This window comes from Anomalospiza imberbis, chromosome 1, assembly GCF_031753505.1.
Source record: "Anomalospiza imberbis isolate Cuckoo-Finch-1a 21T00152 chromosome 1, ASM3175350v1, whole genome shotgun sequence".
Taxonomy (NCBI): domain Eukaryota; kingdom Metazoa; phylum Chordata; class Aves; order Passeriformes; family Viduidae; genus Anomalospiza; species Anomalospiza imberbis.
The window spans coordinates 45,704,377-45,726,052 of record NC_089681.1 but is presented as its reverse complement, the minus strand read 5'-3'; the positions used below and the strand labels follow the sequence as shown (position 1 = coordinate 45,726,052).

Below are 21,676 nucleotides of genomic sequence, written 5' to 3'. Positions count from 1 at the left end.
GAATTGACAAAGGGCATTATTCACTGTACACTCCATCCTCACACTGACTGACCCTGTTTCACTGAATGGGGCTGTCATGTCTATCACAGGTAAAAGAAAATACAGTAGCTTATTCTGTAGCAGATTTTTGTGTGACTATCCACTCAATATACATTAATATGCAAGCAGTGCCACAGCTGATCAGTGTTCTACCCAAACACTAACTAGTTCAAGCACCATCCTCCTTGAAGCATAGGAATCATAAGAGCAGCCCTGTGTTTAAGGGTAGCTGCACCCTCCAGAGCCACTGTGTTTGGTTTTATGCAAGTCCCTTGACCTTCACACTTCATTTTCCATGTCTGTAAACCACAGAAAGATAATAATTGCCTAGCCCATGTGAATATTGTGATTCCTACTTTCTGAATAACACTGGCAGAAAAACCTTGCCATTTTACAGAGCAAGAAAAGACACAGAAATTTGATAACTGGGATTGCCACACAACTTCCTAATCCATGCTGCCCTTCATTGCTCAAACCTCACACAATGCCTTTTAATACTTCTGTTGAGCATTCAATTTGTTGCATATTCTAATGTTTGGTGGTTTTTTTTTTCTACAAAAATAATAATTCTTCATAAAATTAAAGATATTTTTATCTTCAGGCACTGCACTTACATTCCTGTCTATACAGCCTGAGAAACAGTTTCCTCCACAAGGGACTGAGAAGGTTCTCACATAATAGAGTCTGCTGTACTTATTTAAATAATAGTTCTTCCTGCATTTTTTTCTGAGAGTCACCACCTTGGTACTATGCACTAATCAGTGAAGGACTGTTACATTATCTGAACTCAAAGGGGCAGAGAATCTTATCAGAAGCAACCTTTATCAGCTTGGAAGAAAATGTTATGTGTAGGGAAAAACTGAACATTTTTTCCCAACTGATTTTGTCTGATACTCTATCAGATAAAAAATTAAAAATTAATTTTAAAAAAATGCAGCTTATGCTTACTCGTACAAAATGTGCAGGGGGAACAGGAGGGATCTTATATTCAACCAGACCAGAGCTGTCTACCTCAAACAAGTGAACAAGTGAGAACCTGCAGGACATGACCAGGTGACCCACCTAGTGGATCAGGGAAAAGAGGAGTGGCTGGAAGTTGTCTAGTGGAAAAGGACGTGGGTGTGCTGTTTAACTGCAGCTGGATCTGAGCCAGTGTGTGTGTGCCCAGGTGGCCAAGAAGGTCAATGGTATCTTGGATTGCATCAAAAATCATATGGCCAACAGGAACTAGGAAAAGGTTTGTCCCTTTGTACTCAGCACTGGTGAGGCCACACTTCAAGCCTGAAGCAAGGATCTTCTTAGTGGAGAAGGATCAGCTTAGGGAATATTTAAACAAACTAGACAGAAACAAGTCCTTATGGAATAGAAGTAAGGAGCTTATGGAATGCACTCATGAGTGTTGAAGGAGCTGGAGGATGTCACTGTGAGCCTATTCTTGATTATCTTCGGAAGATCATGGTGACTTGGGGAAGGTTTCCTGAGCACTGGAAGAAAGCAAACATCACTCCTATCTTTAAGGTTGGATAGCAAGGAAATAACAGGCTGATCAGCTTCACCTCATTACCCAGGAGCATGATGGAGCAAGGGACTATTCCTCCCCAGGCGCATTTCACCTTGGTGAACTTCATGAGGTTACTGTTGGTCTATTTCTCCACCCTGGAGGGTACACTCCATCCCATCATCCTGGTACGTAATGAAGAAGTTAAACGGTATTTATTCAGTTGTGACCCCTGGGGTACTCCACTGGTGACTGTGCTCCAGCTGAATCTCATGTTGCATGGATTTATGAAGGGGAAATTGAGCCTGACCAGTCCAGTAGCCCTGTACAAGGAGATGACTGGATCAGTGGTGAGGGGAGAGTACTGGATCTTGTTTATCTCAGATTTACTAAGGCTTTTGGCACTCCCATAACACTTTCATGAAGTACAGGTTAGGTAAGTGCTCAGTGAGTTGGACTGAAAACTTAAGCTCAAGCAGTTGTGCACAAAATGCAGCTGGAGGCCATTCACTACTGCCCCAAGGTCGATGGTGGGTCCAAAAGTGTTCCACATCTTTATTACTGACTTGGATGATGAGACAGAACATACCTTCACCAAGTCTGCAGGCAATACAAAATTGGGAGGAGTGGCTGATACACCAGAGGGTTGTGCTGCCATTCACAAGGACCTCAACAAACTTGAGAAATGGCTAAACAAGAATTTCATGAGATCTGACAAAATGGAATGCAAAGTCATGCAGCTGGGGAAGAACAACCTCAGGAACTAGTACAGTCTGGGGGCTGCAGAGTGGGAAAGCAGCTTTGTAGGAATGGACCTGAGGGTACTGGAGAACAAACTGCCTGTGAGCCAGCAATGTGCTCTCAAAGCAAAAAAGGCCAACAGCCTCCTGGGCTGCATTAGGCAGAGCAATTCCAGCAGATCAGGAAAGGTGATCCTTCACATTCGCTCAGCCCTGGTGAGACACAGACACACTGGGAGTGCTGTGTCCAGTTCTGGACTTCCCAGTGCAAGAGACATGGGCATACTGGAATGCATCTAGTGTATAAATGGACATGGAGGTAGATATGCTGGAGTGAGTTCAGTGAAGGGGCAACAAGGTATTTAAAGGTTAGGAGCATGTGACATACAAGCAGTGGCCAAGGGAGCTGATGCTGTTTAGCTTGGAGAAGAGGAGCCTTGGAGAGATCTTATCAATCTGGAAGGGAAGAAGAGGGGGAAGTAAAAATTATGGTGCCAGACTCCTCTCAGAGGTGTACAGTGACAGGACAGGAGGAAATGGGCACTAAGTGAAATACAAGGAATTCCATATAAATACAACAAAATACATTTCTACTGTGTGAATATTAAGCACAGGCATCCAGGAATATCTAGGAATAGAAGAACCACTATTCTTGAAGGTACTCAAAATCCAGCCAGATGTGACCCTGGGCAACCTGCTGTATGAGTAAGTGGGTTAGACAAGATGATCTCCAGAGATGCCTTCCAACCTCAACCATTAGGTGATTCCATAAAGCACATGAGGGTGAAACAATAGTTCAGATTTTAGTGGGCTAAATGCATTAGCTCTCTCATAGATTTTCAAACTCTTAATTTTGGGGGAATAAAGTACGTAACACTGAGGAATATGATCCCAAACTGGGAAAACAGAAGGAAGGGCCATACCTATCAGATAACCTCAAAGTGGCAGGACTTGGAAGCTGGCATAAATGGACTGAAGTTTTTTTTAGCTAGGTCATTTGAGACGATGAAGGGGATAGAGGAGAAAACTGGAGTAAACTACAGCAGTGCACAAAGGCAGCCAAGGACTTTGGTCTGAACTGTGAAGTTTTCAATCATGTTAATATAGATTTATTACACCATGTGCCTGAAGTAACCTTCAGGTCACAAGCTATTCCTCATCATGGTCTGCGCAACAAACTTATATTGTCATTTAACAGAGGTTTGAGTTATCTTTGACTTCTTTTCTTTGGCACAAGGTGTACACATACTGACAGTATGTCAGAGCTGCAGTTATCTGTGGTCCAGCCCCAGCTCTAGCAAGTACATTGCCTCACCATTATCCTTTCTGTGTTCCTCCTTCGCAACCCCATGTGCAGAAAGGGAAATACTCCCTGACACAGCACTTAAAAGACTGACAGGTGGATGTGCTGCTTCAAGAGAGTCTGCCTTGACAAAAAGCTCCTCAGTGACAAAACAGGGGGACAGACATTGTGGAGCACTCTCACTAGTCTCCCAACTTGACCTGCAGCTTTGCTGCAGAAGGGACAGGCTCAAGTCTGAGCTCAAACACAGCTAGAATTTTAACCCAAAAGTCTGACTCTGCAAGCAACTTCAATTTCCAAATGCAATTACACATATTCTTGTCAGTCCTTCAGACATCTTGTCAGTCCTTCAGAGGCACTGGACACAACTGTATGTAGGAGTGTATATTAAGACTACAACACAAGCAAATATGAGTGTTAAGGATGAAATTTTGATTGGTGGTCTGTAATGTGCTGTTTTGCCAATACTGTTACATAGAAACATAAGGTTTTTTTCTTGTTTCCTTGCATTTTCTTCAGCAGTCATTAACATGCTACAGTAAACAGGCTGTACATTGGTGCCAGGACTTACCCTTGAAGTTGCAAAGGTAGTTAAAAACAGCTATTGAAAAGCAGTGTGCTACATCTGGTTGACTGCTGGTAGTAGATGACCACTGCTGTTAAATGAACATATGGATTTATATACATAAATGACAAAAATGATGTTTGAGGAAAACCAGCAGATGCCTTGTGATTAAAGGGAACAGAAGCTAGTGAAGATGACAACTGTAGTGAAAGATTTCTGGAAGCAGCTACTCCCTTAGTGTTTTGTCTATGGCATGTTTCACTAAACTTTGCTTAGGCTTTAGAAGAGCTGAGAACCACACGGAAACCACAGTGGTCTTCAAGATTAGAGAGGTCCCAGATGCACACAGACAGTCACGGGTTTATCCAGCAGGAGATCACTGGGAAAGCAGCTTTATCATTGCTTCATCCCCTCTCTGTTTCACTCACCTCTCAACAGGATATTTCCAGCTATTTACCCCTTTGCACTCCTGCTCCTGTCAAGTCGTAACATCATCCATCTTCTGCAGAGACCTTCTCCCTCACTTTAATTTCTGGCAGCAAGTTTAACTCACTGTTGCTGAACTGAACTTAAAGGGGACTAAAGGATCTTACCCTGCATATAAAATTTTAAGTTCAGTATTGAAAATGAAAAGAATCCTTCCATGACAGATATTCCATCAGGATCAACACCAGTTTAAATATTTTTGTTGAAGCAATACGAAGTGTTTCTGTAATTGTGCCCTAAATGACAGACTTAAAAATGAGATTGATTTCTGTTCTGAAACACTCTTCCAATTCTTGGAAATCTAAAGGAAGTTCATCTGGAATGGGACATCACCAGCTAAAGTAGTGCCCATTTAAATGGGAATGTCTACAAATCAACTTTTTACAGCTTTATTTAGATACATTCAGCATATCAAGACAACACAATATTCCTTCAAAATTAGATACTCTTAGGTTAACTGCAGAGAGATAGAGCAGGTGAACCATTCAATGAAGGCAAGACAGTGGCATGCAGGAAAAGACCAAGACTGGTCACACAAAGTACAGCACATGATCCACCCTTTGAAAACGTGGCATTTTTATTTATTTATTTTTTTATTCATAATACATTCTTCCTCAGAAAAGGGCAATGACATGCACCAAGCAGATTTTGTCACACAGAAAATCTGCAGAATTAGGTCTCCAATCAACCATTCACACACTGCCAATGCTACCTCAAGTTGTGGTTTAAAAATACAAGTGCCCCCCCTTCTGGCCAACAAAGACTTCCAAAAGTGGCTTTGCAAGAGATTTCAGGATAATTTTAAAATGCAGTTTTGGTTATAAAAGTTAATTAGACTTGTTCTAGGATATAAACTCTCAGCCAAAGCACATAATTCCCATTAAATTCCAAAATATTTCTACATTTAGTTTAAAAATGGAAAGATTTCCTTTGCTTGTGCAATGCCAAGTTCTGGACTAAGTATCCATCAGCTTCTCAATAATGAGAATACTGTAAAAACTCTGAATATTGCATTGTGCCACAGGACCAAGCTTCCCATAAGTGTCCAGACATGCAAGGGTTTACTTGGTGAAGAGTGGTGCCAGCTCAGGCCACTGAAAATGACACACTGACATCTGTGCCATGCTCAGCCATGGCAGGGGACTTGCTGTTAGACCCCAACCAGGCTGCTTTAGGTGGTCAGTCCCCTGTCAGATTTGTCCTTCACTTTGGTGATCAGCTCACAGATGACTGTAATGTAATTACTCCAATGCCTCAATATATAGCTTAGAAGGAAGATGGCTTAAGGGAGGGTAATTGCTGGACTGCAAATATTTTAATGACTGCTTTTTAAGTGGCATTTCAAAGTAAATCTCACAAACAAGCCAGATGCCCATTTATATGCCATCTGAATAACAGCATTCAGCAAGAGGACAAGCAGCCAAAGAATGACAAGCAAGCACACTGCTTCTGTGGAGTTGGGTCCTTTCAATCCACAAAGGCATCTCACTGAGGAAACAAAACTCGGGGTTTCCTCCTCTCTTTCTGGTTAGAATTTTTTTCAGTTTAGTTCCTATATGCTTTTCCTGATGCTGAAATTACAAATTACAATATATAAAGGTTTTTTCATAAATAATTACTCTTGATACAGTAATAAAGACAGGACAGAAAATGCCTCTGCAAGCAATATCACAGTTTAGTGCAGCCTTAATGAAAATTCATGGCAGAAATAACCTAAGAAACACTGAAATACACTGCTTACATGTGTTGATCATGTATTTGTATCCATAGCTTTCTGCCTTTTAAAAGGAATACTAGCAAACAGAAAGGAAAAAAAAGGCATAATGTTGTGCTACAAATTTGATACCAATGAACAAATTACCTCTGGGCTTTGTCCTCAGCACCAACAGGGGAAGTAGATGAACTGAATTGCTTAAATGACAAATCTTAGATAGCTACTCTTGTGAATTCAACACATCTGCAGAGCCAGCCAGTTGTCGGACACATGCTCCTTAACAACTGTATTGTTAATATTAGTGTATCTTGTGAAGTTCTACTTTGTACTTGCCACAACTCTTCTGCCTAAAAAATTAACAAAAAGTATGAAAATTTCCAAATACCTGATTAATTGCCTCTTGTTGCAGTTTTTTTCCAGACTCTGAAAGAGAAAGAAAAAAAAATAGTTTGCATATATTCTAATCAATATGACAGGGGACATGCAGAGCAACAAGCAGTAAATTAGTAAAAAAAATAATCAAAACCTATAATTAAGAAACATAATTTAACATGTGGAAATTACTTGATAGTTTGAAATGGAAATACACCTAAAATGGAAGAAACACAAGCCTTTCTTATAAAAGAGATGTGATAGAAAGAAGATTGAGATAAGTAGCCAGTCTTGCTAACCCAGAACCCCACAAAAAAATTAAACATTAAAAGGGGAGAAAAAAAATTTCTAATATGTAGGATGAAGCCTCTTAATGTTGCAAGATGTACTACATGACCAAGAGACTGGTAGCATCCGGTTCAGGATTTGACCACTGGAGGAGAAAAGCCACTTCTGCCATTACCTTAAAATAAAATTAAATGCCTGTGTCAAGACTGAGGCTCAGCACCAGCTGGCCCAGGGAGAAATTCTATCCTGATATTATCCACAAAGTGGCAAGATGAATTATGGTCTTATTTCTTTATTCTGGTCTTCTTCTGCAGTGTCCTTCAGTGAGCTCCTGGAGATAAAATCAAAACCTAGACAGAACACCGCTTTTCTACACTGTCTGGGACTCTAGCAGCAAGGACACCTCAAATCTGTTCTTTGCTTTTTGACCAAAAGGGGCAGTAATTTGCTTCATTTACTGCTCCTATGCACTAGTTGTCAAAAGGGCAGCTGGTATCAGTTTGATACTCGAGACTGTACACACACATATTGGGGAAAGTTGGGAATTTCACACTTGCCTATCCAGCTAGGCTACGTGCACCCCGAGGGTTTTTAAAAATAATAATGATAGGACAGGAATTACAACCTGTCAGTATCGCTATTAACTCTCAGGGGAGCCTGCCTAGCTTGGGTGGCTGCCACTTCCAGATCTGGAAAGTATACTCCATTTCAACAAAACTTTTCCATATTGATAAGTGTGGCACAAACAGAATTTTTAAAACAAGGTGAAAATATTAAAGTGTTAAAATACAGACTCTGCTTAAGGGAAAATGATCCTCCCTTCCCATCCCTGAGACTACTCCTCTTTTCAATGAAAGCATTATAGATAATTCAGATGAAGATAATTACTTTAGGCTATATTATAAGATTGTCTCTTATGATAATTGCTTCCTGCATGCTTGTGTTGTATTTTTATTTGCTAAGTATAAAAACTATGCTTTTAAAAAACTCCACAGAACTATAATTTAGGGGAGACTTCTTAAAATGTATTCCCTTGCTCACTGAGTTCATCTTTAGGAGAAATAAGATTTATTATTGTAACAAATATTTTAGCCAAATAGATTGTTGGTAATAGAAGATTAAAGGGGTATATGTTTTTAGCATTCTCTAATGATATACAAGTTGCTAGGAAAGCAGAGTGTTTGAAATCTCTGGTTAGATCAACACTATTTTGCTCAAAGGTTTGTGGACTTTGAATACTGATGCTTTCCTGTTTCCCAGTGCATTTGTTTTTAGGCTATTTTGATTCACTTTAAAGGAATTTTAATAACTTTCTGTTGACAGCATGGACAGCTGGTCTTGAGAATTAGTGAAAATTCACTTGCTGACTGAGGAAGGAAGTGACATCAATGAGTTTCTAAAGTCAGGCCTGAGGGAAAAGTGTGCTCTGCCAGAGTAGCCTTTCATGCCATTGTATTTCCAGTGATGCCTCAAGATGCAGATTGCATTATCAATCAAACTTGTGGTTTCTCCCTCAGATAAATATAGAAAAAAGAACAGAGAGACTGGGAAAGACCTGTGCAGCCATTCCTGACACTACTAAGAAAAAGGTGAAGAAGAATTTATGCTAATTCTTTCCTTGTTCTCTCTTCTTTCTTTTTGTGATTTAAATGTACAGTGTCAAGGAAAAGGCAGTTGCAGAAGTGGCTTTATGAAATGACAGCAATGATGACATGGGTTAAACAGGACAGAGATTGACTGTTGGGCTGTTAAGGATAGAAGAGAGATCAAATTCAAGGTCACCACTAAATTGAATACTGAGTTCTCCATTTATTCGCTAGATGATCCTTGTCCTCATCACAGAACAGCTATGTGCATTTGGCAGAGTCAGCACTTGTGCTTAGAAGGGACCAAGGTCTGTAAAAACAGACACACTGCAAATCAGGGTGGAAACCTGCAAAGTCCTGGTGTGTATTGTACTGTTGTTTAAGAAGAAACATCACAAAAAGCAGTGAGAAAATGTGACACCTACAGTGCTGAAAGGGGGTTCAGTTTCCAGATGCCAGAGGCTATAACTATAGGGCAGGACAAGGCCATTGAAAGTGGGCAGAATTTTGTTTGTCCTGCTTTGGGTTTTTTTTTAATTTGCCTTTTTTTTTTTTTCTTAAATTCCCAGAATTATCTTATAACTACTAGTTGCTAATTTGTTTTACTTTTGGCACTTTCCCTTTTGAGGAGGATGTTTCTCTGTCAGTGCCTTGCGATCATTTGTGGGACCATCAACATTCATCAGCAGGATTCAAAAAACAACACTGGAGAGGCTGCTCCTTATTCAAAGGACAAGAAGCAATGGGACACTGACAAAACCAGAACTGCCAGAACACGCCAGCCAGTCCTGTGCCAGTCCCATGAAATTCAGGTAATACCTGTGCTAGTCCCATGAAATTCAGGTAATACTTGACACTTACAAGAAGTTTCATTTCTGGTAGATGTACACATGCTAAATTAAAAATTTTTGGCACTTACTCCCAAGCCACTGCAATGATGCAGCAGCTTATGCAGCTGCCATCTGAAAACTCACATGGAAGCTGCCCAGTAGGTAGCCAGCACAATCCCAGAGCATACCTTCCACATCTCAGATTGCTTGTGAGCAGCTTGCTCTTCTCCTATATTTCTTCTGAAACTTTTTCTACCTGTCATCTTGCAAACTGCTCCTAAATGGGCTCAATAGTGCCACCTGAGCTAAAAATCACAAGCAAATCCAAAGGCCTTAATCATAGACAAATAACTGATACTTTGTGATTCAAAAGTTGTATTTACCAGTATGAACTATGATTCTTGTTTCCTGGCACTGTGCTTTTCTACCATGCTAACTGAGGCCAAGCTGCTGCAACTGGATTCCAGTGATGTTTTTTGCATCAGAACTCGAGAAACATAGTTCTCCCAATTAATTTTTAGTGATTTTCTTTTGTCTCTCTAGCTGCAAAAAGTGTAATGGGTGGTGGCTGGTTGAGATAAATGGCCTTCTTGGGCTGACCTCAAGCTATATCACTTTAGAAAAAAAAAATTACAACAACATTGTTTAAAAGAATTCTCTGTATGTTCATACACTAATTAGTACACTAATTCCTGTTTCCAGGGCAAGTTGGTTTTTTTCTTTTTTTTTTTTTTTTTTTTTTTTTTTTGTTTTTGTTTTCATTGATTGTCCATGATTAAAAGATTACCTTACTGAGAGGAATAATGTATGTTTTCTAAAGTAACTGGCAGCTGCAAGACAGGAGAGTGTGCCATAACTGCTGCTGTCACGAGGAACGGCAACGCTGACTCTTCAGCCTTATGCACACAGCCTACACAGAGAACAACACGTAATTATGCACTCTATGCCCTGCTTACCTCCATACAAAGGAATGGCATATTTGTGCAGGTTTACAGATTAATCTGCTGTAATTCCCTTTAATGTTAAACTACTTCCAGCTCAAATGTAATTAAGATCACCAGGTACAAAAGATTCAGATTGGAAATATGAGTACACTCCAACAGAACAAATAACAGCTTGATGCTGTTCTTTATGTTCAAGTAGTTGGATACATTAAGGATTTTGACAGCATGTTTGTTCTGTAAATATGCAGATGAAAAAACAATGGTTTCATTTCAAAGGCAAGGCATTACTACTGTATTTAATTAGAGAGAAAAATCCCTGAAGTATACAGATCTGCCAATTTATGTGATGTGATTGCTATAAGACCTAGCAACAAAGGATTATTTTTTTCCTTCCAAAAATCAAATCCAAATTTATATATACTAAAGCAACGATCATCAATGTCAAAATAAACACTTTGGAATAAAAAGTTTGCTTCCTTAAATCTTCAGATAATTCTACTAATATTTGTGGCATGCTAGAAAGGAAGGGGATGAACAGAAATGCTGAGTCTGTTTCTCTGTTCCCAGGTATCTGAGGGTTTCCAGAAAGACTGAGAATAGTGTGGAGATCTCAGGGGGCAAAGGTGACCCTCAGCCTTGTTCTGAAACTGCCAAATGCATAATCTGGAACAGCCATATTCACTTAACTTCAAGTGGGAAAGGTACTTCTAAAAAATAATTTCTGAAGAGGGAATTTGATGCTCTAATACCAATTTAGTTTTGCTTTTCCAGCTTGTGAAATAAACCCTACCAACTTCATCTTTTACTTTATGTTTCTAGACTCAAACACATATGCAATCTATTAAGTTGTGACCCACCCCACTTTGATTACTGCAGTCGGGATATACCAGCACAGATTCTGAGAAATGTAAATAGATCAAAGCACTCATTTTTTATAAACTTCTGCAGCAAATTCCCATGGCACCAGAGCCTGGGGAAGAAACACTCAGATTTGTTCTTCAGGCTTATAACAGACAAGGTGTGACATTAACAGATTATCTTCTGTGAAAGCCTGTAACTAGACACACAAAGATTAAAATATTTAGGGCAGAACCATATATTTCCTATGTATTATCAGCAGAATCTCTGGAGTCTGCAAGCAACACAGCTCTTGCAGATCTGCACATGATTTCCTCCTCCTTCTAACAAGGAATTCAATAAACTGAAAGTGCTCATTTATATCATTGCCTTCAAAACCTAGTTTAGCTCTCTTGCACCTCTATGATAATTATGCAACTGAATATGATTACAGTGGCCTAAAAGATATTAATCACAACTTCATGGTATTGCGTAATCCTTCTCAGTTGTCACAATGCCAACTCATAAATTGCCCTGGCACAAGGTAACATAAAAAGAAACCCAAGTTGATACTGATTGAAGCAAATGAAGGAAAGTTGGCCATCTCAAAACACTGAAACTCTCACAGCATTCCAAGGTCTCCCTAGCTAATTTTTAGTGATTACTTTTGATACGAAAACAGACCTTTAATTGTCAGTCTCTAATAAGGATGCAGAACTGTTCCCTGGGAGGTTCAAAGGACCCTGGGAAACTAAACATTTACGAAAGCTTGGGTAGCCAAATGTCTTGTGCTGATTAACATAGACCATTCAGTTTCCACCTAACGAAGTCATAACAAGAAGGAACCCCAAAGGAAAAAAAAAATTGGACTGACAAAGGAACATTAGTCTTAATAAGACTGAGGACTCTCATTCATTAATTCTGTTGAGTTTAAAAAGGAGGTGGGAGTATAACTCAAATTCATTCCTGGACCAAATCCTGAATTGACTAACATTGCGTAACTGTACTTAGGGTGACAACATGTTACAACATAAATTAATTAAAAATGTAAAGTTTTACCTGCTCTCTGCCTCATCAGCAGTGATAAAAATTTTCAAATGAGACAGAATTGCCAGGATGCCCACTAATAGAATTAGTAAGCATCTTAGTTTGCCAGTTTTCTTCTAGAAGGCTGTGCTTTCTGTAACTGGGAAAAGGGAAAGCAAAATTTTTTATATTTTTCCTTTAAGGATGGAAGATTTGAGATAATGGAAACATGCCAGATAGTGCAGTATATTTGGTTGTAGCATCAACACAATATTGGTATCATGATTTGGATGGTTTCCAGTTGAACATGGTGCATATATTTTCAATGCCTGTGTGACATTCATCTTGTGTCTAACAACAAGAGTAGCTTGTTTCAAATTTGTTTTACAGCTCACTATGCAATTGCTTTAAAAAGTTTTTTTTTCTTTTTATCCAACTGCTTCACTGCTTTTTTCACATTCCTGCACTCTTAAAGGAACTGAATGGAGCAAATCACACATTCCTATTCATCTGTAATAGGCAAGCAAAGACCAGTTAATTATGTCTTAGTAGGTGCATTTTTTGAAATCCTATCACAATGTGATCCAAATCCAATGGTAAAAATTCTCAGTTCCCACACCATAAGGGTCATTGCTTTTTCATCTGAACTCATACAAACCACAGTCTCCCCTTTTATGTTGCTAGTTATGTATGGTGCTTTATGCTGCTTTATATTATGATAATCTGGAGGGTAGGTCACATAATCTGTTAAAATACCTTTTTGACTGTGCTCCCATGTCAAACTCAATTGCTTATGCAGTTGTATTCAAAAAAATAGGTTTCCAGGCTTTGACACAAAGGAAGTTGTTTCTACCCATCTGTTGCAGTTTCCTGTATCAAGGTTCTTCGTTCATCATTCTGTGAGGGATCATAAAATCCTACAATGGCTTGAGTTGAAAATGACCTTAAAGATCTTCTAGTTCTAACCCTACTGCCATGGGCAGGGACACCTTTCACTTGACGAGGTTGCTCAGAGCTCCAGCCAACATGACCTTGGATGGCTGACTGATTTTTTTCCAATGAAGGAAAACTGTCTGGGTTTTTTACTCTAAGAACATCACAGTAAGAGCTGTCATGATAGAAAAGATCACGGAGAGCAACTGGAGCTTGAATCCCCTTGCTGAGACCCCACTCAGAAATAAAGCTGTGGGCATACAGCTCTCTCTTTAATACACCCTGCTATGGTCTTAGGCAGCTGAACCTTTGTATTTGGCTCACAGTGGACTGAAATATTGCAGTAGTCTGGCTTTGGTTTTGGCTCCTGCTTGGGTTCTGTTCGTATTAACAGAATGGTTGGCCCTGTCCAGATGAGGAATATGAGTGCAGTTGAAATTTGCAGTCCAATTAACAACCTCCTGGTTGTCATCATGGTCAACTGTTGGTTTTTCACTGGTAGCAAAGATAAGTTATCTCCACCTTTGGAGCACACTATTCCAATATAATCTTAATTAGAACACCCTGGAAATGGCATATGAAGGTACCAGTACCAATGGGAAGCAGCACACAAGCCCAGAGAAACTTATTTTGACTCACCTGCTAGGATAACTGCACCACAAACAGCTGAGCTACAAAATTTCTCTAGTGTGAATCAGAAGCAGTAGTGTAAGCAAGTAAAGTACCCAGCAAGCCCAAACAGGGATGGAAAAATCCAGCTTCTTGGCACTAATTACAAAGTAGAGTCCCACAGTAAAGTCACCATGGGAAGCCTTAGTCTACAGTTTCTGCATTTCAGAAATAAAAAGAAGATTAATTGTCTGTACAACATAAGGCCAGGAAGTGACCAGTGGTGATGAGAGCAAATATTCTTTTAATTTACTACTCATTCCGAGTTATGCCTACATAAACAAACTGTACTTGTTTAAATCTTCCCTGTTTCTTTGTTTAAGGTCTAAATGTGACACTCTAAGGCATGCTCTTAGCAGAATGGCCTCAAACAACTTCTCTGAAATCATTCCAGTTAGAAATAGAATATTCCCCAGTATGAACCTGACAGTAACAGACACTACTCACATTTATGAGGAATAATCTGTAATTAATCCACTAGTAAAGAAGAGAGAGGAAAAAGGAAAAGATGCAATAGGAACCTTATGAAATAGAACTTAAACAACTGAAAAAGTAAAAGAATTCTGTAAACCAAATAATTTTATAGTGAAAGAAAATTAGGTGAAGAAAGGCAAAGAGAAACAAAAGCTAGAACATAACCTTTTCTAATGCATGGCTTTAAATTAAAATTGGTCAGATACAAACCAGAAATCTACAGCAATCATTTGCTGCAGGGAGTGCAAATTTATCTAAATTTTGTATAACTGGAATATGACCTTTTACGACCAAATCTTGTGGTTGACTTCAGCTGCCGCTATTGGAAGTCATTTGTAAAAGGTCATCCATGACTGAGAACATAATATGAATCCAAGACGCACAAGGATTCAGGTTTGTGCTACTCAAAAGAACTTGGGGAAGAAGAAAGAGGGCAGGAAGCTCATTCACTGCTACAGATTCAGTTCTCACATAGGATTTATAGTTTGGTAATAGCAATTAATCTAAGTAATCAGTTTCCAATATGTGAATGCAAATTATTAGAGGATACACAGTTTTTATGCTTGTAATTTATGACTACATTACTTAAATATTACCAAAGAAGATCATATTATCAAACAAGACTACTTATTTAGTAATGTAACTTGAGTCAATTTTGTTGTCTAGAGCATGGTAAAACCTCTTCTTCCCCCAGATTTTCCACTACAAGAAAAGATTATGGACTCTCAGTTCTTACTGTTATAAAGAAATAAGGTTCTTAGGCAAAGATAGTTTGTAGCCCTAAATAACACATTTATTTGACTTTATCCATGCACAACCTTACACAACTTTAGCACCGCTTTTTTGGGTTTTGGGGCTTTTTTTACTTTTTTGCTTGTTTTTTCACTAAAAGTATGGTATTTTAAGGAACTCCTTACAAGAATAGCTGATAATGATGCACAAGCAACCCTCAACAAGAAAAGTGCAATGATATATAAAAACATGTAAGGTCGTTAGTCATGTTCTCTGAACATCAGAAAATTCAAACTATCATTCGGGCTAGTTGATTAGGGAAAAGAAAAATTATACAATACTTTATGTACAGAAGTAAAAGAAAAATTCCTGTTAGAGAGAACTGTCAGTGGTTATTTAACCAAGATCTCATGACAACACTTCCCCAGAAACCTAAAATCAATTCAGAAGGCCGGCCTCTAAAGGATTCACCACCACTATATGACAGTACATATGAAATTATGCAAAAAAATACTCTTTTATGCTTGTTTTCTTTAAAGCCAGACCTGTAGCTCAGGCTTGCAATCTGCCCTACCACTAGCTTTGGGCAGCTGTGTAGCAACTGGGTATATATTGCATCCACTATGGATAATTACAGCTGCCTCCTTGCCCGCAGGTGAAACACCCTGATGCTCCAAGCCTCACAAACAGCACCATACTCTGCTTGGGAGGAGCCTTTCGCTCACTTTAGGAATGCCTGTTGTGCCTCCCTTTGTGTGCCCTCCTTGCTACACCAATGAGGATACTGGCAGTGCTCAAAAGTGGAAAGCAGCAGGGGTGATGAAGCAAGTTCAGCTGGAGAAATCTTTATGAGAACTGAACTCAACATATGTCACTGAAAACATAGTTAAATGATTCTTTTTAATTAAGCAGAGACTCAAAATAACAGCACTAAGGTGGTATATGGTAAGGTTTTCTGTACCCAGAAAATGCAAAGTACCCCAATACCAAAAGCATAAATGCTGCACTGCATCAGTTTGATCACTCGAGCAGAGTCTAAGTAGATGCTCTCAGGTACAGTGCATCATTTTCATGCACAGTGGGTAAAACAGGCTTTAAAACCACACCTGCAGGTTTTGTATATGCCAGCAATTTCTGCCCACAAAACATACTGCTGCTGCTTGCAAAGGACCATATGTACATACCAAAAGCTGGTACTGAGGTACAATTTGCATCCATAAAACTGCAGGTGCAGTTCTGCAGAGACCTATGAGAAGAACGTGACCACACAGCTGACAACGACTACTTACTCAGCAGCCTTCAGACAACGTTTCCATAGGATGTGCATTGCCAGGCACAGCAAGGAGAGGCAGAATTCACAGCTGAAATTGCAGCTGTGTTCACGACTGGCAGACTGATTTAAGAAACAAGCTTACCAGTCCTGGTTTGCAAACCATGGGTGTGTACTAAGACTGGTAGCTCTGATGAGACCCCAAAGTGAGGGCAAGATTAATGTGTCAGCTACTAAGGTGGAAAAATTTCTAAGAGAGTCCTTTGCACCAAGTGATTTAACATGGTTTTCTATGACTGAAAGAACCCACCGTGTTTATTCTTCTCTAGTGAACTGCATTCTTTTCCAGGCATTAAAATGAATTCTGCAAGACTGACATGAATCAGCATGAGAATTACTGACCAAGAAAGCTTCGGCAAGTACGAAGTGACACAGTCCCATAGTATGGTGATTTTATTCACATGTAAATTACTGATTTCTAATGAAGTGAGCACTCAGGATGAGACATTTCTCTTTTCTTCTGACAGAAGAACACTGTCAATATTGTATGTGATTACCAACTTGGCAATGACTTCTTGCAAACTGCAGGGACAAGGTCTTCACATATGTCCACAGACTAAGGGAAAAATGCATATTTCTGTTTAGCTTATTATTAGTATTTAGTTCTAATGGACATAATACTTCATATGAAATCTGATTAAAGAATGTGAAAAGAAACACAAATGAAATGTGGAAAAATTATCTTCAGATTAGAAGTTATTTTGGACTAAAGCCACACCAATTGCCATTGCTTAAATATTTAGTGAAGGGTGAAAAGCAGTTTGAGAGGACTGAATTTCCTGCCTTCCTAGGGATCTAAAAAAGAAAATGTGACAATTGAGCGTCCATCCCCCACATAACTTTTGGGCATCACTAACATACTGACCTATTGCTATAATTAAAGTAATTTGTATACTGTGGTTTGTTTATAATTTAATGGCAAGCTCCAAATGTTGCAAGCATGTGAGATGCAAATCTTCAGAGAAAATAATTTTACATATTGATATTGCTAGCAGGGGGTGAAAGAAGTGCTTAATATTTTTAAATGGCTGGTTAATTAGATTTACAGTCAGAGACTCTGGAAGAACAGAGATACAAACAGCTCAGAGCTTCATATTTCTTCTTTTCATATGAGCATACCAGTAATGTTCCTACTTTCAATACCTTTTGTCTCATGGATTTTAGATAACTAGCTCCCAGAATCACATTAAAACAGAAACACCACTGGTTGCAACTGTATAGAACCAAGCTTAGGCTAAAAATAGTAACAAACTTACTGTAGAAATGGAAGCTAGGCTCATCCATCCCAGGAGAAAGCAAGACAGACAGAAAAAAAAAAGTTATAAAGAAATCCCTTCATCTTTAATTTTCATCCCTTCATTTTTAATTCTCATTTCTGAGAAGAGATTAGACCAATTCTACAAATCCAGTGTAGACTACTATTTCTTTGCTGGAAAACTTATGGCATCATGCAACCACATACACACACCCAAGACCCAAATAATCTTAGCTAAAAATACCTCTTTATACAAGCTACAGACAAACAACTTTTCTTAGGGTTTGCTTTTATGATTGGTTTAAGCTTCCCAATGCCCAGCCCTTGCTGCAGCTGAAGGGATGTGCCCTTCAAAAGAGGATGTATCAGCTTTGGAAGGAGCGTCAGGTCTCTAAGGAAGTATTCAAGAGGGCTGCTAGAGCATGCAGGAAAAATATTAGGGAGGCCAAAGCTCAGTTTGAACTTAGAATGGCGACTTCTGTAAGGGATAATAAAAAATGTTTTTACAAATACATTAATGCTAGAAGGAAGGGTAAGACCAGCCTTTGTTCTTTACTGGAGAAGGGAGGGAACTTAGTATTTGCAGAAGAGGAGAAGGCAGAAGTGCTTAATGCCTACTTTACCTCAGTTTTTAGTGGGAAGATGACTTGCCTTCAAGACACCTGTCCGCCTGGGCTGGTTGATGGTGTCAGGGAGCAGAATGGTCCCCCCATTATCCAAGAGGAGGCAGTCAAAGAACTACTGAAATGCTTGGATGTTCATAAATCTATGGGACCTGATGGGATCCACCGCAGGGTAATGAGAGAGCTGGCAGATGAGCTTACAAAGCCACTCTCCATCATCTACCAACAGTCCTGGCTCACTGGTGAGGTTCCAGATGACTGGAAGCTGGCCAATGTGACACCCATTCACAAAAAGGGTGCAAAGGAGGATCCTAGTAATTATAGACCAGTCAGCCTGACCTCAGTACCTGGCAAAATAATGGAACAGTTTATATTAAGTGCCATCACACAGAATTTACAGGATGGCCAGGGTATCAGACCCAGTCAGCATGGGTTTAGGAGGGGTAGGTCATGTTTAAACAACCTGGTCACCTTTTATGACCAGGTAACCCACCTAGTGGATGCAGGGAAGGCTGTAGGTGTTGTTTATTCGGATTTCAGCAAGGCCTTTGACTCTGTCTCCCACAGCACAGTCCTGGAAAAGCTGGCAGCCCATGGCTTGGACAGGAGCCCTCTGTGCTGGGTTAGGAACTGGCTGCATGGCCGGGCCCAGAGAGTGGTCGTAAATGGTGCTGCATCCAGCTGGCGGCCAGTCACCAGTGGTGTCCCTCAGGGGTCTGTGCTGGGGCCAGTTCTGTTCAATATTTTTATTGATGATATGGATGAGCATTTAGAGTCTTTCATTAGTAAATTTGCAGATGACACTAAGCTGAGAGCGTGTGTCGATCTGTTAGAGGGACGGAGGGCTTTGCAGAGGGTCTTGGAACGGTTGGATGGATGGGCAGAATCTAATGGGATGAAGTTCAATAAGTCCAAGTGCCGAGTCCTGCACTTTGGCCACAATAACCCCCTGCAACGTTATAGGCTGGGGACGTGTGGCTGGACAGTGCTCAGGTGGAAAGGGACCTGGGGATGTTGGTTGACAGTCGGCTGAACATGAGCCACCAGTGTGCCCAGATGGCCAAGAAGGCCAATGGCATCCTGACCAGTATCAGGAACAGTGTGTCCAGCAGGAGCAGGAAGGTCATTCTTCCCCTGTACTCGGTACTGGTGAGGCCACACCTTGAGTACTGTGTCCAGTTCTGGGCCCCTCAGTTTAGGAGGGACGTTGAGATGCTTGAGCGTGTCCAAAGGAGAGCAACGAGGCTGGTGAGGGGCTTGGAACGCAAGCCGTATGAGGAACGACTGAGGGAGCTGGGATTGTTTAGCCTGGAGAAAAGTAGACTCAGAGGTGACCTTATTGCTCTCTTCAACTTCCGGAAGGGTGGCTGTGGTGAGCTGGGGGTCGGTCTCTTTCTCCGGGCAACAACAGATAGAACAAGAGGACACAGTCTCAAGCTGCACCAAGGGAGATACAGGCTAGAATTAAGGAAGAAGTTTTTCACAGAAAGAGTGGTCAAACACTGGAATCATCTGCCCAGGGAGGTGGTGGAGTCACCATCCCTGGATGTGTTTAAAAAAAGACTGGATGTGGCACTTGGTACCATGATCTAGTTGAAGTGTTAGAACATGGGTTGGACTCGATGATCTTAAAGGTCTCTTCCAACCTAGAAAATTCTGTGAAATTCTGTAAATATTCCTCCTCCCATGTGCTGGCCACTAGTGCAACTGCACTGCAGGGTCAAGACAGATCACAGTCCTGACACAGCTAAAAATTCTCATCTTGCCTAATAGGCTGATTTTCAACCATATGAGCTCAGAGCAGCCACATGAGCTGTGCAGATCAAGACACCTAGCTGGAAGCAACAGTGGGGACAATAAGAAGTCCCCATCTGGGAAGCTCATGTGTAGATCAGCATAAACCTCCTATCATTCCATATCCTCAGAGTCCTTATCTGTCCAGCTGCTTCAAATCCCTCAGCATCAGAATACCCAGGTTTGCCACAAATGACTGAATAGTTCAGATGCACAATAATAACAACTCTCTTGACAACCAGCTATTTTCTTTTAGGGCTTGCATTGTATGGGACTCTGTTTTTTTCTTTTTTAATACTCAGATACATCATCTCTTTGGCTTTCCAAAAGGTATTTGATAGCATCTCTCACAAGATTTCTTAAGGAAACCTAACAGGCACAGAACTAGAGTGAACACCTTTGCACAGGTTTGGAAAAGCAACTGTTGAAAAGATAGCAAACAGGGCATAGGAATATGAGAGACAACAGTCAATTTCACTGTGGAAGAAAATCACCATTGGAGTCCTGCTGCCTCATGTTGAGGACATGCTCTTCAGCCTGTTCTGAAATCACCTGAGAAAGGGAGGAAACAGTGGAGAGACAATGTTTGTTGATGACATTAAGCTATTTGGGGTAGAAATGATGGAGGCTAAAGTACTTTCTTTGAGAGTAGGTTCGTAATAAAATGACATATGAAGTGCAAATTATACAAAATGATGCTAGAAATCTTTTAGGGGAAAGCTTAATTTATACTCAAAAGTAGTGGACTCTGAACTGAGTTACGAGCACACTGCTACTCAGGAATGAGATCTTGGGGTGGTAAAACTTCTGTGTAAATGTCATCTTCCTGCTCACCAGCAGAGAAAGCAAACTGAACACCAGAGAAAACCCAAAAGGCAACTATTGTGTTTCTGCATATTCACACACTTGCAACTTAAATATTATCTGCAATTCTGATCCTTCCACTCATGTACAGAGCTGAAGAAGAAGGAAAGAGGGTGGACTGAAATTATAAACTGGCTTACAATGAGCAACAACTACAAAACCTGGCAAAGCAATGATCCAGAGAAGATACGATAGGGATCTGTAAAATCATGAGTGACATGGAAGGGGTGAATGAGAACTGACTGTTTGCTGCCCATTGTAACACAAGGCTGGGGGCATCAGATGAAGCAGGCAGATGGCAGGTGGAAAACAAACATGAGGAAGCAGCTCTCCATGCAACTGAGAAAGGAAACTCAGGAACTCTTTGCCAGGGGATGTTACAGCTGCTAAAACTTTACATGGATTCAGGGGACAACTGAACAAGCTGGGAGACAGGAAATCCTTTTGGGGCTGATAAGCAAACAAAAACCACCTCTGGCACAGGAAGTTTCTGAAACACAAACTGCTGGAGTTTGAGAAAATGTGAGAAGGTTTCACTTTGCTGCTTAGGATATTGCTGCTGTGTGCATGTGTAACAACACAAGACAGTTAAAAAAGAAAGGCACCCATTTAAAATACTTCAGAGCCTGGACACCCTCAATAACAACATACACCACCTGCACATGCTGTTGACCATTCCACCTGTTGAGCCTCCAACCACAGGAGACTGATCAGTACTTAGATAAATTTCCAAGAAAAAGGAGGAACAGACTTACTGAATATTAAAAGCACTGG

The 21,676-nt window shown here is 40.2% G+C and overlaps 1 protein-coding gene across 10 annotated transcripts in view; it reads right to left on the bottom strand.

Annotated features, from left to right (window-relative positions):
* The window catches only part of CHST9 (carbohydrate sulfotransferase 9), a 101,698-nt gene that overhangs the window by 9,973 nt on the left and 70,049 nt on the right, over window positions 1–21,676 (bottom strand). For 8 of the 10 annotated variants that reach the window (XM_068190108.1, XM_068190127.1, XM_068190100.1 and 5 more), the window contains one exon: window positions 6,731–6,768. The exons of 1 other annotated variant lie outside the window; for it this stretch is intronic. In XM_068190108.1, coding sequence (XP_068046209.1) covers window positions 6,731–6,768 — 38 coding nt within the window. Of the gene's footprint in view, window positions 1–6,492; window positions 6,611–6,730; window positions 6,769–21,676 lie in introns of those variants that run through there. One more of the 10 variants, XM_068190163.1, reaches the window with a different exon arrangement.